The sequence below is a fragment of the Amphiura filiformis genome, chromosome 8 (assembly GCF_039555335.1).
Source record: "Amphiura filiformis chromosome 8, Afil_fr2py, whole genome shotgun sequence".
NCBI classification, from domain to species: Eukaryota; Metazoa; Echinodermata; class Ophiuroidea; order Amphilepidida; family Amphiuridae; genus Amphiura; species Amphiura filiformis.
Genome location: NC_092635.1, coordinates 34,246,486 through 34,263,816, shown reverse-complemented (window position 1 = coordinate 34,263,816; position 17,331 = coordinate 34,246,486). Strand labels below are relative to the sequence as shown.

General features: G+C 36.5%; 1 protein-coding gene across 1 annotated transcript in view; it reads left to right on the top strand.

The window, feature by feature from the left end:
- Positions 1-6,557: 6,557 nt before the first annotated feature.
- The window catches only part of LOC140159495 (uncharacterized), a 78,291-nt gene continuing 67,517 nt past the window's right edge, over positions 6,558-17,331 (top strand). Inside the window, exons 1-3 of the mRNA XM_072182984.1 lie at positions 6,558-6,726; positions 13,612-13,733; positions 16,882-17,066. Coding sequence (XP_072039085.1) covers positions 13,625-13,733; positions 16,882-17,066 — 294 coding nt within the window. The 5' untranslated portion in view covers positions 6,558-6,726; positions 13,612-13,624. The remainder of the gene's footprint in view (positions 6,727-13,611; positions 13,734-16,881; positions 17,067-17,331) is intronic.

Here is a 17,331-nt window from a genome sequence, read left to right as displayed (position 1 = left end):
TTGTAAATAAGCTTTGCTGATATGAAAATCTCAATTGCATCACTAAATGATAGTGGTGATGTTGTTGCAAGCGTGGAGTGCAAGAGACCAGTCTGCAGATGCAAGAAAACCTCTCATCCCGCTGTAGTCTACCTTATCTAGTTAATCCGAAATTCCATCCTACGTCGTAAAGGTTTAGGGGGTTAAAAATGCTGTTAAACATTGCCTGAAGCTTTATTCAACTAAAGTAAATTCACCGTGGGTCTGATTACAGTAAATCACAAGACAAACAGTATAGAGAGGAAATGGGCAAATGATGAAGTCATCTAGAAAAGCTAAATGCGATACATAGCAATGCACTTTTCCTATTGTTTCCTGCACTTGGCGACGGCATTGGATAACTAATATTAAGCATTTTTTTTAAACGACTAAACATGGGACAACAAAATTGACAAATGGAGACGAAAATTTGGCTTTGCCCCTTCACACTAAAATGGATCCGGGAAATAGAAACTATTAACCAAAACATCAATTTATTAATAAAAAAAAGCAATAATAGTGTTGAAAAGGATTTTAAAGCGCCAAATGCCATTTATTTTGACTACCCCGGGAAACAACTGCTACCGGTTAAAAAACTGTAAAAAGGTTATACCTATTAATATTTATAAACAATATTTTTGACACTTTATGCGTTCAGATAGAGACTGGATACGTTGAGTAGTTGACAGTTATATTATTGACATTAAGATTGCGGTTTACTCTTCGAGTGAATAAGGAGAACTGTTGAAGTTACAGCTATCAATAATCAATTAGAAGACCATTTGAGAGATTTGACATAACACATGAAAAACACATTGCGTTGTCGACGGTTAACTCTTGAAATGACAGATTATGGTTGCGTTAAATGTCTTTCAAGTGGAACCGCACATCACACCAGTTCGCTTTGGCTGCAAGAGAATCTGCAAACCAGGAATAAACTGAAAACTTAAAATACCCTTTACCGTCATCCATCATTCATTTATTTTATTAAAAGGAATTCCTAATGGGATACATGGTCAGTAACCACGGTAATATTAACCAAGTCACATTGTTTGTCGTGGTGTTTTAATATAATCATTTGTCCGACATTATTGTGTATTGGATGAAGCTGGATGACAGCAAATTCTTCACGCCCGTCCATCCAGATGTTACTACGGGTTGTCAGGCTTAACTGGCTGCTACCGCTTATTATATCGTTAAGGGAGAAATGACTAACGACTAGTTCGTTCCCCATGTAGTTCCTTGCTTCATACCTTGGTGACGAGGTTAATATGTCAGCATGATTTAGTTTATTCGGTTTAACTTGTGTGACGCGTTCTTTTAACTTCAATAACTTGAAGTTATTTGGTTGCTACTAACCAGGATCTGTGTACTAACTTACTTGACACTGCTCAGAAAACGTACAGTGAAATTAGCTCTTGATGTGATTGTAATATGTGAATAATGGTGAACATAGCATAAAGTCACACCGAGTCACATATCGATTGTGTACTTTTGCAAGTTTCATAGCGAGCAATGTAACAGTGTGTGTGTGTATCTCATAAGGTAGATTTTCCCTGACCCGGTCTTCCTTTTGCCAACTCATGTAGCGCAAGCGATTACTACGTAGCCACGTGCAGTATTAGCTAATGGTCATTATGGTTTATTGAATGAATTTCCTTGAACATTAAAGGTATACATACATTTAGGGTGCCTTACTCTCAGCCAAAAGCGCTGTATGTGCAATAAACATGATTAAATTTTAATAATTTAACATTTTGTTGAATATAGTAATACGTTTAGTTCGCATAATATTTGGATAGGCTGTTTTCACTTACTATTACATTTGTATTTTTAAATTATTATTATTATTATTATTATTATTATTATTATTATTATTATTATTATTATTATTATTATTATTATTAATAATATTATTATTATCCTCATATATTCATCATAATACACCTTTTACCTTTGGATGATACCAACAAATCCAAACATCAAACAAGAACAAGTTCTTTTTTTTTTTTTTTTGAATTGGAATTGGTGCTGGTGTTTTTTTGTGTGGGGGTTTTTCTTCTTTCTTTTCATATTGATCGTTTGTTTGTGTGTGGTCAATGTTTGAATTGGATGGATAGACGTTCAATCATCAATTAAACAAGAAACTCCAGGCAACTGGTTGACTCGACAATTTAGGTCACATATTGCCCTACATATCTTCTTGATAGATTTTATACAATATTTTGTGTATTATGATGAAATACAATATGCATTAGATGAAATCAAAATTAAAGTATCTGTTACAAGAAACAACACAGCAACTGTTGATGAGTAGATAATACTCGCGCACACGAAACTCTGTATTGATTCTGTTTAAGTTGAAGTTGAATCAAATAAATATAATCCATTATTGAACCTTATATCTAGTTAATCCGAAATTCTATCCTATGTCGTAAGGGTTTAGGGGGTTTAAAAAGACTGTTAAACTTTGAACGTTTGACACGTATTTGCCCGAAGCTTTATCGAACTAAAGTTGAATTCAGCATGTGTCTGATTATAGTAAAACACAAGAAAAACAGTGTAGAGAGGAAATGGGCAAATGATGAAGTCATCTAGAAAAGCTAAATGCGATACCCAGCAATGCACTTTTCCTATTGTTTCCTGCACTTGGCGACGTCATTGGATGACTAATTTTAAGCATTTTTTATTTTACTAGTATGTATTATATACTTCCCCCACACGCATGCGACCACTCGATTGCGCGTTCTCATATACCCTAATTTAATCCAAAATGGTGAGTCAAGTAGCAACATTTCTGCATTGTATTCATCATTGTATTTCAATTTTGGAGAATCTGAACCATTATTCACGGTAGAAACTGCATCTATGGGATATTCAAGCGCCTGAAGCTGGGTGAACATATCGGGCTTTAATGGCATTGGTTCGTGTACAGGTGCAAAGATTGGTTGTAACATGACTCCAGAAAACTTGACTACCCGATGCCGTACTTAATACGTATTTTTGAAAGTTTATCGGTATGCCTACCACAGTCATACCAAAGGCAATAAATAGCTTTAAAAAGTTTGATACATACGATGTGAGCAGCACGAGCTGCTAATTTAGCATAATATGAAATTCTGTGTGTCGTCTCCATTAGTATAGCCTAGTATGTATAATCTACAGGTTGTAACAAAAAAATTATACAATTTAAAACATAGTATCAGGAAAACATATCATTTATTGAATTTTACTTGGTTGTCATGGTAATTTCTTAAGCTATTACATAAGCTTTGTTTCAATAAAATCGGTGGTCTACAAGCAATAATATGACCAATTGTAGTCCTAAAACAGATTGGGCCACTTTCGTGTCTTGTGTAGCAAAAGTGACTGAATTGAGTTGAATCATGAACCATCTGGTCAGTAATGGTCTGATGGGTAATTTTAAACAATGGGGCATTTGAAGTGGTATTTTAATTTATGATTTTGAAATAAAGTGAAAGAAAAAATGAAACACCTTTGTTTTTGTTCTGAAATCTTCGACGTTGAAGCATGAGAGTTCATTTTACGCGGTACAAACTTGATGTGCGAAATTGGCATAAAATGGCCCAACTCGGGCGATTAAGTAAAATCGTGCATAACATTTGAACCTGAACTAGGAAAATACACCAAGTAAAGTTTTTCTGTTAGCCAAGATATTACACTCTACTGCATCTCACATGTACGCCATGACCCCTGTAATTGTTTTCTGAAAAGCAAAAACGCAACGCAAGCTTGATATGCGCGAAAATGTCAAAAGTGGCCCTATTCGTTTTCTGGACGATTTATTTAATTGAGCATAGCGTTTAAGACGTCTGTCCAATCGTCTGTCTGAAGATCATATGCCTGTAGTCTGGAATCCGGTAACTGAAATAAATATTATACCTCAAGCAATCAAACAGTATTATACCACTATGAACATCTCATTATAAACGACCTATTATTGACCACACGTGCTTAGACAGCGGATACACAATGATATATTCAGGCAAAGATGAGAGGAAGCGGGAGTTCGGAGATGGTTTTATCTTGGACAGGAATACAGCTACATCCTTCCTGGCCTTGAACCCAATCAGCAACAGAATCATCTCTATCAGATTGCATCGTCACCCTTTCAACATCTCAATTGTCCTGGTTTATACACCAACATCCACTGCACCTGACGAAGTTATGCAAAGCTTTTATGGTCAAGTCCAAGATGTCATGGATAAGATCCCAAGCAAAATAATGCTTATCATCTTGGGAGACTGGAATGCAAAAGTTGCAAGTCTATCAAATCAAGGTCAATTGGAAAGCTGCATTGGGAGAAAGAAATGATCATGGAGACAGTTTGAAAGATTTTTGTCCGGTAAACGATCTGATTGTTGGAAACACCTTCTTCCTGTAAAGTGTGCTGAGGCTTGTGGATCAACGTCTAGGCGTTGTGCCTGTGCGTAGCGCACTATAAATCACTGCGCTTTTTTTTCCAGCAGCACAGCACGCTCCCAGATTGTGGACTTAGAGGAGTCCTGGCGGCAATGTGAGAAACCAGATTGACTACGGTATGTTTTGCTGAAAAGAAGATAGCGCTCTTCATTGCTCAGTATACGGAACAGACCAGTGAGATTTGATGTAGACGAAATCCCAGAGTTGTGAATTGTGGGAAGAAATGAAGGTAGCGGTGTTAAGTACAGCAGAGGAAAGCATCGCAAAGAAGAAGAAATCCCGATAAGATAAGGAAATATAAAAGAGTGCTCAACCCACCGAACCATCAGCCTGATCAGCCACGCCAGCAAGTTTCTCCTCGGGATAATCAATAATAGAATGAGACATAGGCTCGAAACTGAGATAGCAGACGAAAAGGCCGGTTTCAGAGTAAAGAGGCACCAGGGATTAAATTGTCAATATTCGAAACATCATTGAAAATACAGAGGACATTTTATTCCACTCTACCTTTGTTTCATCGATTACAACAAGGCATTTGACTGTGATACCAGGATCGGGAATCTTCAGTCAGGTCGAGTAGAAGTGACTCAGAGTGGTTCCAAATTGGCAGAGGTTTCAGACAAGGGTGCATTTTGTCTCCCCAGCTATTCAACATCTATGCTAAGAGTATCATGTGAGGTGTTCTGGAAGACTTCCGAGGAGGTGTTACCATAGGTGGTCAGCGGATCACAAATCTCAGATATGCAGACGACACAACCTTGGTTTGCAGTAGCAGAGAGGAATTGATGGATCTATCGGAAGCAATAAAATCAGCGAGTAGGCCTAAACGGGGCAACACAAAGAAGACCACGGTCCAATTAATAAAATCCAAACTATGCATTTACGAACCGCGAAAGACGGGTGATCTATCTAAATCACCATCAAACTTTGAACTATCAACCATCAACTTTGACATTTAAAACTATTTGACAATGCTTTATTTTACCTTCAGGCCACCCTCAAATTCTCAAGGAAATAAGTGTTTTATTATTTTGTTTGTTTGTTTGTTTGTTTTAGTATATGAAGCTGGGATGAAAAGCCGTCCATCATATGAAATTTTGACCTTTCATATTGAAAGTGTTAGATTGTCGTAATCCGACCGACCCTAAAATTAGGCCCGACGCGACCCTGATTTTTTTGCCCAAATTTTTTTTTAATGATAATAATAATAAAAAATTAAATGAAATTAAAAAAAAATAAGAAGAAGAAGAAAATATTTTTTATGTTACGCCAATCAAACAATATTTTTAGGCCTTATTATTATTATTTAATTATTATTATTATTATTATTATTATTTTGTTTTATCTTTCGACAGCCATAGTGTTACTGTCTATGATTTATTAACAAATAATACAATACTAAAGATGGCTGATTTTATGATATAAATTTTTTAAACATTATTATTATTATTATTATTATTATTATTATTATTATTATTATTATTATTATTATTATTATTATTATTATTATTATTATGCTTATTATTATTATTATTATTATTGTTATTATTATTATTATTATTATTATTATTAGTGTTATCATTATTATTATTATTATTATTATTATTATTATTATTATTATTATTATTATTATTATTATTATTATTATTATTATTGTTATTATTATTATTATTATTATTTATTAATTTTGTATTAATTATGAATCTGTAATTTATATACTGACAGTACATATAAGTTAACGTTAGCTACATAATCAATGGGGCTTCAACTTCAAGTTTGTCAATATTTTTTTTTTTTTTTGCCCAATTTTTTCACTTCAGAAATACCCAAAGACAATTTTAACGAATGTTATCCTTGAACAATTTAAACAGGTTTAATGTATTTATGTCATCGGATCAGTTTGTCATGCATGATTTACAAGCAAGTGCACAAAGTCTCTGCGTTCTCGTTCACATCGCCCCTATTCTCCAAAAGTATCGACGAAGTTCTTCTCTATAGTGTACTCTCTGTACTGGAGTAACGTGACTGTTGCACACTGGTATCGATATTCCACCTGCCTGATTTGAAAGATAATGAATTGACTGACGTCACCGCGTAAACAATTGACAGGATCGCCAAGCAACTTGGCAAATATGGCCGCTACACAAAATTAGTGCATGAAGTATTCGGACGATTTATATAAGTAGACGTGATTTAAATGCAAGAATAATCATGCAAACATACGGAAGAGAGTTATAAGAATTGATTCACTCGAAAGCTGGACAGGTAAGAAACACTAGATCTGAAAAATAAGCCATGTTTACCATCGATTTAGTAACAGGGGTCGAATTCTGCAGCCCTGCACTGCAGTGCCTGTGTAATATATATGCAACCATGATAGTACAGGAACATTTTTGTTCATATGGGTGGAATCAACGTATAGAAGATTTACGTTGAAGATATATATAAGTCAATGCCCTGCGCATATTGAATAGAGAGTTAACTTTTAAACACATTAATAATTGCTTGTTGAATTTGTTTGTCGTAATGTAGTGCCGTAATATTACTTCTTCTTCCAATATAGCTCGTTCACGTAGCGTTTTCGTTGTCCCACTGGCCTAATAACGTAGATTGCCTGGCGATCGGAGTGTTATCGTCAGAGCACCTCGGACTACTTCCAATAGGCCGTGTAAAATTAATAATTTGGTTCTCGCCCCTCCCTCCTCAATTTCTGGGATTTGTCAGATTTTTTTTTTTTTATAGATTTTTTTTTTAAGACTTTGGAATGATTTATGAAATCTTCATACATATAAATAAGTTTATTAGAGAACAAGCATCACTTCCAAGTCTTTTTGTGGTACTCTAGGGGTTTATCCTCAGAATCTCACATTTGAAAAAAAAAAAAAAAAAGGGCCTCATCGTTTCCTCGAGCACTGTTGGAGAAGACTGAAAACTACTGACAATGCTAATTTTACATTGAAAAAAAAAAAAAAAAAAAAAAACACCTCCCTCCCTCATCAATTCATGAAAATCCTCTGGGACGAGAACCAAAACATTAATTTTCTACGGCCATATAGTACAGTCCGCACATAGCGTATATTCGTACTTTTTGCATGGTGGGTGCAGGAAATTTACAGTGCTGACTACATCTAAGGTGCGATAAAAACTGGAAGTCGTCTAGCGGAGCTGGACGGACTGCACCTGCCCTCTGAAGCATTCCAGGGAGGTGCTGTCAACAAGCTGCTGGGGAAGTGCATTCCAGAGCCTGATTCCATCTGGGAAGAATGAATGTTGGTAAACATTTGTCCTGGCAAATGGCACATGATATTTCATTGAGTGCCCACGTAGCATCACAGTTGGAACAAGGTAGGACTGTGGAATATCAACAAGTCCGTAAGCAATGCGGTACATCATTTCCACTTTAGCCTGGGCACGCCTTTCCTGTAGGGTTGGCCATTGCAGTTGGTAAAGCATGGCTGAGACACTACTGGTAGTTCTGTAGTCGTGGAAGACGAAGCGGGCGTATCTACGTTGTACCATTTCCAGTTTCCTGATGTAAGTAGTGGAGTGCGAATCCCAGACAACACCGGCATATTCCATTACAGGGCGCAGAAGTGTCTTGTAGCAGAGGACTTTGGTCTCCCTAGGGCACTGATTGATGTTTCTTTGCAGGAATGCACGGGTAGAGTTGGCTTTTGAAGCAACTTTCTGAATGTGGGGATTCAGGTGAGATTTTGGTGGATATTGATGCCCAAGTATTTAGCAGAGTCTGCCTCTTCAAGTGTATGGCCATGAATGTTATATGGTATCTTGTAGATCTTCTTTTGTTGGTGACGTGGAGCACTTGACATTTTTGGGGATGAAACTCCATCAACCAATCTTGCTCCCACTTCTGCAGTTGATCGAGATCATGCTGAAGACCAGCTGCATCTTCCTCCTTCTGGATTCTGCGGTAGAGGATGCAGTCATCTGCAAATAACTTGACCGTGGATTGAGGTGATATAACATCAGGCAAGTCATTGATGAAGAGGAGAAAGAGCAATGGCCCAAGCACGCTGCCTTGTGGGACCCCGGAGTGGACAGGAGATGATCTAGATGTGGCTCCATCCAGGATCACTTGCTGAGAGCGATGGTTCAGGAAATCAGCAATCCAGGCATATGTGCTGTTCTCAATGCCATAAAACTTAAGTTTGTGAAGAAGTCTCAAATGTGGAACTCGATCAAATGCTTTCGAGAAATCGAGCAGGATGACGCCCACTTGGTCTCGACTCTCGATGCTCTTTGCCAGATCTTGGATGGTTTGTATAAGCTGTGTCGCACATGATCGTCTTTTGCGAAAGCCATGCTGGGCATCGTTGAGAATGTTATGCTTATCGAGGTGACACATGATACTGCTGCAGATGACATGTTCTAGAAGTTTACATGTGACAGATGTCAGCGATATGGGACGGTAGTTTTCAGCTTTGTTCCTGTCACCTTTTTTGAAAACTGGCACAACATTGGCTTTCTTCCAATCTTCTGGGATGATCCCTTGGTTGAGAGAAGCTTGGAAGAACAAAGAGATGACGGGAGTAAGCTCGTCTGCCAGCACCTTCAACAGTCTAGTAGGGATCTCGTCTGGTCCACACGCTTTATGGATTTGGAGACCAGTGAGCAGTTTATGGATACCATCAGGATGGATGATGATTGGATCCATGACTGAGTGAGGACTAGATCCTTTGTCTTTTATGGTGGTTTCATCCTCATTCATGTTAAATACAGACAAGAACTGATCATTCAAAATATTTGCCTTGGTTGTACTATCAGAGTAGCTGATACCGTTGGAAGCTTTCAATGGGGAAACTCCGGCATTGTCACATTTTTTACTGTTAATAAAGCTCCAAAAACGCTTGGGATTTGAGGAAGATTCTGGAGAGATGATATTAGTCACATAATCATTGTATGCTTTCTTACAAGCTGATCTGCATGTAGTCTTAAGAACCTTGTATCTCTCAAAATCTTTTGGTTTCTTAGAGTGCCGAGCTTTATTAAAGCTACGCTTCTTCTGCCGGGTGAGTCTTTTAACCTGCTTTGTGATCCAAGGTTGATTGTATCTTGTAGTGGCAACTTTGGAAGGTACACCTCTATCAAGGATGTTGAGAAAACATGTTTTGATGTCTGCCCACATCGGCTGGATGGGACTACTGGTAGTGTACTTGGTAGTAAACTGATTTTGAAAGACAAGGCATTCTTCTTTCATATTGTCAATATTAGCATTTTTCCACAGAAAAATCTTGTGTGGCACCGGCTTTCTTCTCTTAGGAGTAACGCTCGATTCCACTAACACTAGCTCATGATCACCCAGTGCTGGTAACGCAGTACATCTGCTAACAAGGGATGGGCGGTTGGTAGAAAATAGGTCAAGCGTATTATCTCTCCTTGTAGGAAATAAAACCATTTGTTCCAGGCCGATGTCAGAGTGCAGGTCCAAGAAACGCTGGTTTAGACTGAGGGGGTACTGATGTCCGTCGATTGTCAGAGTAGTCCAGTTGATGTCCGGGAGATTCAGATCACCACTGATCCATACAACAGCATTGCGAAATTTGGTGGCAATTTCTTCAATCTGGGAGCACATTTTTTCCAAGTACTCGAGATTGTTGTTTGGTGGGCGATATAGTGAACCCACAATGAGAGCAGTGTTTTTGTCAAGGGTGAGTTTCACAACAATTGACTCAACATCTTCAACAGTTTCTATACGGTCAAAGACATAATCTTTTCGGATGGCAAGTAAAACACCTCCATATCCATCCTTACGATCTTTACGGATGACTTCATACGATGGTGGAAATATCTCGGAACTATAGACGCTACTGTTAAGCCAGGTCTCTGTGCCAATGATGATACTTGGGTCTACAGAGTCAATTAAGTTGCCAAGTTCCTCTTTCTTATTTTTGACACTTTGAAAATTGATGTTGAGAATTTTCATTGGTGTGGATGGCTTGGGCTTGGTCTTTCCCTTATTACTGTGAACAGTAGGAGAGGATGATGACAAAGGTAAACCAGGGCTGTTAACAGAGCTAATACTACTCCGCTCACTGCTACAGGTGCTACTTGTGTCCAAACTAGAGAAAAAATTACTGGTTTCTATTATCGTAGTTGTATCAAACAGGCTCGAGGAGAAGTTAGGCATGCCACAGTTGACACAATGCCAGGACACATTTTGAAGGCATTCAAAAACTCCTGTTTCCATATGCATGCATTCCACATGATACCATTTCTCACAATCATCACATGCAACTCCACGTTGTTTCCAGGAAACAGCACGGTGACAGATTTGGCATGGATATTTCGGAGATCTAGGGCCTGGATTCAGTTCAATGTCAGATGAGTTTGCAATTAGAAGAAGACTCAGGTATAGAAGGGATTGATTTCTGGAATGTTTTTCATTCACCAGAGGTTTATACTTCATGTTTAGAATGTTTACGTGAACTCCATCACATAGATTGTCATTACGTATCTAGCTGTAAATGCAAGAAATAAATTGCCATCCTGCCTGTGAGGATATATGTATACCATAACACGGAAAATAGTGGCATGATCGACAGGAATTATTATATAAATAAAGATCATTTTTTTACCAGTTCGCCTATTATTTGCGATGGCGAACCTTTTTACCAGTTCACAGCAGCAATTTTGGCACACATTCATGGGGCGCCTTTTAAATAAAATGCTTTAAAAAGGCTCAGAAAAACAGTATGGAAACACTAAATATGCAAATTTTTGCAACATATATCGAGACCATTTAAGGTTTCCAAATTGGGACCCCCCTGGGCTCATAATTATTGCACCGCCCCTAATTAATTTATTTCCTTGAGAATTTGAGGGTGGCCAGAAGGTAAAAAAAAATTCCGCCAATACGTTTTAACTTACAGCATTTGTGTTATACTGTGGATTGCGCTATATTTTCCTTTAAAATTTCGAGAAAAGGTTTGGGAAGCCCTGATTTAGAATGAACATTATTTGAACCAAACATGTTGTCTGGCTGTACCAGAAAAAAGAAATTGCAGAAAGCCAGTAAAGAAATATTATAATTTTGCTTTATATTTATGTTATAAATTATTTAATAAAATACATACGTAGGCCTACCGTATTCCACCTAATTAGGATAATTTAGCATTCCATGTACTTAAGGTTAGCAACTATTTTAAACTGTTGCGATTTGGTAGTTTACAGCAAACTTGATCAATTCATAGGGCGCGTGTAGAAGAATTCAAATATCACAGATATACTTTTGTAGGTCCTGTGGTTCTTGACTTGAGTTATGTTGTAAAGAGAGCTGAAACAACATTACCATCCTGAAATTTGATGTATTTCCAGAGAAATCTTGAAAAAACAGGCCAATTATGGTATACCACTTTTACCACCTTCGACATTCTGGGTAGGAAAAGATGAATCCGTGAATAAGAGCCGTTTTACCTCATACCAATTTGCACAAACTGAAATAGGTCCAAATAATAGAGGGCGCTATGATGATAATACGCTTAAAACAAAAATAAAGAAATACATAAGGGGCGAAATAAATAAAAAACAAGACCTTATCTTGTCAAGGATGATATGAGGAACATGAAAAAAAAAATATAAGAAAAATGCCCCCTACTACAAAATTAAAAATTAAATTTAAAAAAAAAATCATTTTTTTCATGAAAACAAATCATAAAAGAAAAGAAAAGTGTGAAATGTACATGATGATAATACAAAAAATTAAAAGGAAATATATCAAGGTCGATTTAAAATTTAAAAAATGAAATATTTTGTCACAAAAACGATGGGCGTAGTGGTATGGCGAAGCACTCGAAGGGAGTGTTGTTTCTGGATGCCGGACCATAATGCAATTCATGCGTATCGACATATTGGGTTGCTAATTGTGCTAATTATTCACTTTTACGCTAAACATGTTCTCGTTTTCTCACATAGATGCATAAAGGGGACGATATTTGAAATTGTATGCAAGTTTGAAGACAATTCATATCCTAAACCGATAGGGTTACCCCCCCTTCAACAACAATAAATCAAGCACGTTTTCAAAGTAGATTTAAATAATGAAAATAAATTTTTTGGTTGCTTCGACCAACAATACGTTGTGTACCCTTAAGTCAGTCATTTTAGGGGGTGCCTATTAAAGTGATGATATACCCCGATAATCACAGTAAATGTTATTTTACAAATGGGACTTCTGAAGTCAGAAACATCATGTAGTCGTACACTGTATGGTTTTTAATTTCATTTAGACATTTGATGGAATTTAATTGTCTTGTGCATTGACAAGTGGGCGCTTAGATATTTCATATAATTTGTCACTAAAAATATTCTGTAGGGCACTTATTTGGGGAGGGCACATATTAAGTAGAATATGGTGTATATAAATAGCACAATATGATACATACCTCTATAGCAAAGCCTGAGGAACCACTAATCTTCAAGTGGACATGCATATACAGAGAGAGAGAGGGAGATGGTAAAAATCGCTTTCTACATGACGTGTCAAAATGATTTGCTTTTCCAGCTCTAGGGAAGTGCTTTCAGTTAATTCACACCTGTTGTTTAAATTATTTTCCATACAACCGCAGAGCAATAATCAAGGGACCATGACAGTTCTTTCAAAAATATAATTCAATCACAGAAAATACTATTGAATCTGGCTAAGATCATGTCAGAATGTCGTCAAAATGGGTTTACAATGCTCTGAACATTGTGGACCCATCATATTTGACCTAATTAACATATTTCCCCTAAATAGTGTCCCACCTGTACTTCCATCTGCTTTAGGACTCCACTTTTTTTTCAAATGTTTCATAATGGTATTTGTTAGGTGCCCCTTCAGATATTACTGATTGTATTTCATCAAATAATAACAACATACATACAAGATTAACATCCTGGATTAACAATAACATTCTTAAAAATGCAAGTTTACAATGTTATTCTATACCCAATTGCCAATTTGCCATGCTTAAGTTTGGCACTTGGCATTAACAATGTTTTATATATATGCTCTCAGCTTATCATAATTATGCGCTGTTAGAATTTCAGTTTACGTCTCATTTGTAATAACATGCCATTTATAGATCTTGCATTTTAAAAACAATTTTCTTAATTGTTGTTGTTGCTATTGTTTTTTCACTTTGTCTTTAGGTCGCAAAGTACAATGGCTACAGCACAAAAGGTAAAGGCTAAGAAAGGGAAGAAGGTGGTTCCAGCAACAGACAAAGAAATGGAAGACCTGGAGAGACCATCGTCAGTTATGTCACACAACTGTAAGAATTTCTCTGAACACATCTCAATATTATTTATATTCAAGATCTTTGAACTTTAATTTCCATAAACATATAAATACATCAACATACATCCAAAGCAAACAACAAGTAATGGAGGATATGGTGAGAATGCAAATGGCCATCCACTTTATTTCAATACAAACAAGCACCAAATGTCCACAAAGACCACAAGGAAGAAACAAGTCAGGAAAATAAATAATTCTAATCAATCATATGTAGAAATTAATTTCAACTTAATCTTTCCAATTTTTTAAAACAGTTTTAAAGGGAATTAAAAAAATTAAATTGTTCCAAAGGATAGGACTGGTTGTTCTTATACGTAGCTTTATCAGAAAACATAAGCAATATATGTGATGCGATCAAGCAAAATCAGTCGGAACTCGAAAATATTAATTTTCAGTTTCTTATAGGACAGTAAAAAAGCATTTGCAAAGCTGCATTTTGCAGAAAACCCCATTAAAATTGAACAACCAGTTCCAAAGATATGAGCTATTAAAGAGTTTCCAAAACAATAGGAAACAAAAGGAAATATTTCCTTTGCTCGGCTATATCTCAAAATCAATATTTCCGAGTTCCGACTGATTTTGCTTGATCGCATCACATATGTCTACATGGGATATTGTTTCCATAAAAACTTTACAAGTACCAATGGGAAGCAAGTAGTTGAATTCTCTTTTTACACACCTATCATGGTATCATGCATTGCAACATTGTTCTATTTTCACAGGGTTTTTGTTTGTTCTGATAGTATAGCAAGTAATCATTGATCAATTCAATTTACATACTAATGCTATGCTCTGTTTTGATGTTTGGGTTATATTAGTTCATGAACAAACACAGAGAAATAATTACAAAAAGTTCATTTAATATGCATATTGTCGGTCTTGCAAATCAGCTTTGAGTTCCCGATATTCTCAATTCATACATAAAGAAGTAGATACCAGTATCAGGCTTGTAACGTCCTTTTCCATCTAGATCAAAGGAAATCCCACGTTAAAACAAATATCATCAAATATACATTGAAAAAGAAAAATCAATTTGAACAGATTTTTTAAAACAAATATACCATATAGCCAATACCACTATTGCCACTAGCAAAGAAATCATTTTGCATTTTGGATGTTGAAAGTTCCAAGAATGATTATTACTAGTAAATTTGTTTGAGAATACTGGAATTGGTAATCAAATTTATTCATATTGTCTTGATACTTCTGATTGTTATGGTAAGCTTCAAGTTATGTTTTTGTTGTTTTATGTATGAATTTGCTTTTGTAAATTCTTTGAGTCCGAAAAGTAAAACATGATTGTTATTGTAGAATTCTAAAAGAATTCACTATCCCAAATCCTTTCTGGTTCCCGAGAAATGTATATCAAAATATGGAGAAAAATATTGTTTTGACATATTCTGTCGGTCGGACATCCGGGCTATCTCTAGTCTCGGGCCCAAACTGCATGTGGCTCACGGTTTGTTGTGAACAACAGAAACCGGCTGTGAAGGAGGCTACATAGCGATGTTGCTGGAGTGACATTCAATTTCGGAAAAACGACACTCGACCATGGAATTTAATTGAAGTTTGTCAGTATATAGACGGTAAATCAAGTAAGTTTCTTTCACTCTGAAGACTTAGAAACGGTTGTTTGATTCCACTGACTATTTGTGATCGAAATTTACATTACACCAATGACAGAAATCATCAACAAAAATAGAATCAGGGACTTGTTTTCACTCGAACATCATCAACCGGAAGTGACGTGACACGGACCGACAGAATAAGCCTTAACTCATCCATCACAAGCCCTACAGAGCTGTATGTGAGTGCAATACAGGCCTTGCTCGCCTCTGCTCTCCCAAACTCAATTTCTAGTGAGCCATTTTCCACTTGCCATAGACATAAAATATCTCTTGATGCGAATCACTCAAAATTGAATCCAATTTAGGAGCTTTCAGGTCGACATGCAAATTTCAGCAATAACAAAGTATTCGTAATATGTGACCCCTCGGCACAACTGAGCCTGGATGTCGCCAGTGCCACTATTGAGATATGCTCCATCGAACTTAACAAACAAAGGATTTATTGACTGTTTTATTGATTTTTCACTACTTAAATGTCAAGTACTATAGACATGATATACATCATTTTAAAGCTAATTTTAAGCAGAATATTTTGGTTGAATATCTCAAAAATGATGATTGGCGACTTCAGGGCTCAGTTGTGCCGAGGGGTCACATATTGTTAATAAAGTAGCCTTATTCCCTGGAAACGAAAGAGAAGGTGTCAACAGTATGTAAGTGTTTCATATTGCTATGTATGATCTTTCATACCTACATAGATGTAGATCCTGGGGGGATGGGGGATGAATCCCCCCCCCATATTTTGATAGGGGATGGTCTATACAAATATCCCCCCATTTCTTGCTTCATACGAATTTATTTCACTTCTACGCCATATTTCACCAGTGTAGCTTCAATATGCTAATCTTTGTCTCGCGCTTCGCTCACATTTGTGTCATTACTACATTATATCACCTAAAGGTGCTGCATGATTTTTAGGTACTTCAAGAAAGTTTTTCCAATACCACCCCATGCAAAATAGGAAATCTATGCCACTGCATACCTAGAGTGATTCGACCACAACATACTAGAAAGAGATTTGACCACTCACCTAGCATCATGCTAGCGAGTGATTGGCCACTCGCCTTTAAAACCTAGATGGCAAGGCCTGAAATACATTAATTAGGCTTGCGAACATGACATACGAACAAATTTCATCATCTGCCATGACAATACCTGTATCATATGTACATATGTACAAGCTGTATCAAAATGATTGGTACCCATCAGTTTTCAGTGATATGGACATAACTGCCACATCAACAATCAACATGCAACATAGGATCCACATAATTTGTTGATTAATTATGTATGAATTGAGAATATCGGGAACTCAAGCTGATTTGCAAGACCGACAATATGCATATTAAATGAACTTTTTGTAATTATTTCTAGAGTTTGTTTATTAACTAATATAACACGGGCAAGAAGCAATGAAATTGATTGAAAAACAACAACTGTTTAAGAATGATAATTACACCCTGAATAATTTGCCCGGGATAATTTGACTTTCAGCTTGGGTAGAAGATTTAGATTTAGACAAGCCTTCAGCATCAGAGGTACCAGGTACTCCATCAACACCAGCTCCTGCTGAAATCACTGCTGTTGTAGAATTACCCCGAAGCCCCTCGCCTCTTAAAGGAAGTGTGCTCTCTGTCAGAGAAGCAATAGAAGATGATAGAGTCAGTCACATATCAGAAGTAAGTGTTGCAAATACACTACTCTTACTATTTTTTAAACTTGTGAAAAGTCTAAAAATCTATTTGAGGTATGTACATGTATTTCCCTTCATAATCTTCATGTATACTCAAATTTCAGTTTATGACTCTATTTTTCTGAGTTGAAATTCTCCTTGATTACATTTTTAAACAACTCTACTAAATCCAAGACTGTATCAGTGCATATTCATTAATTTTGGACGTATAAAGCTAGTTGACATACATGCTTTGCTAGATTTGCATACAT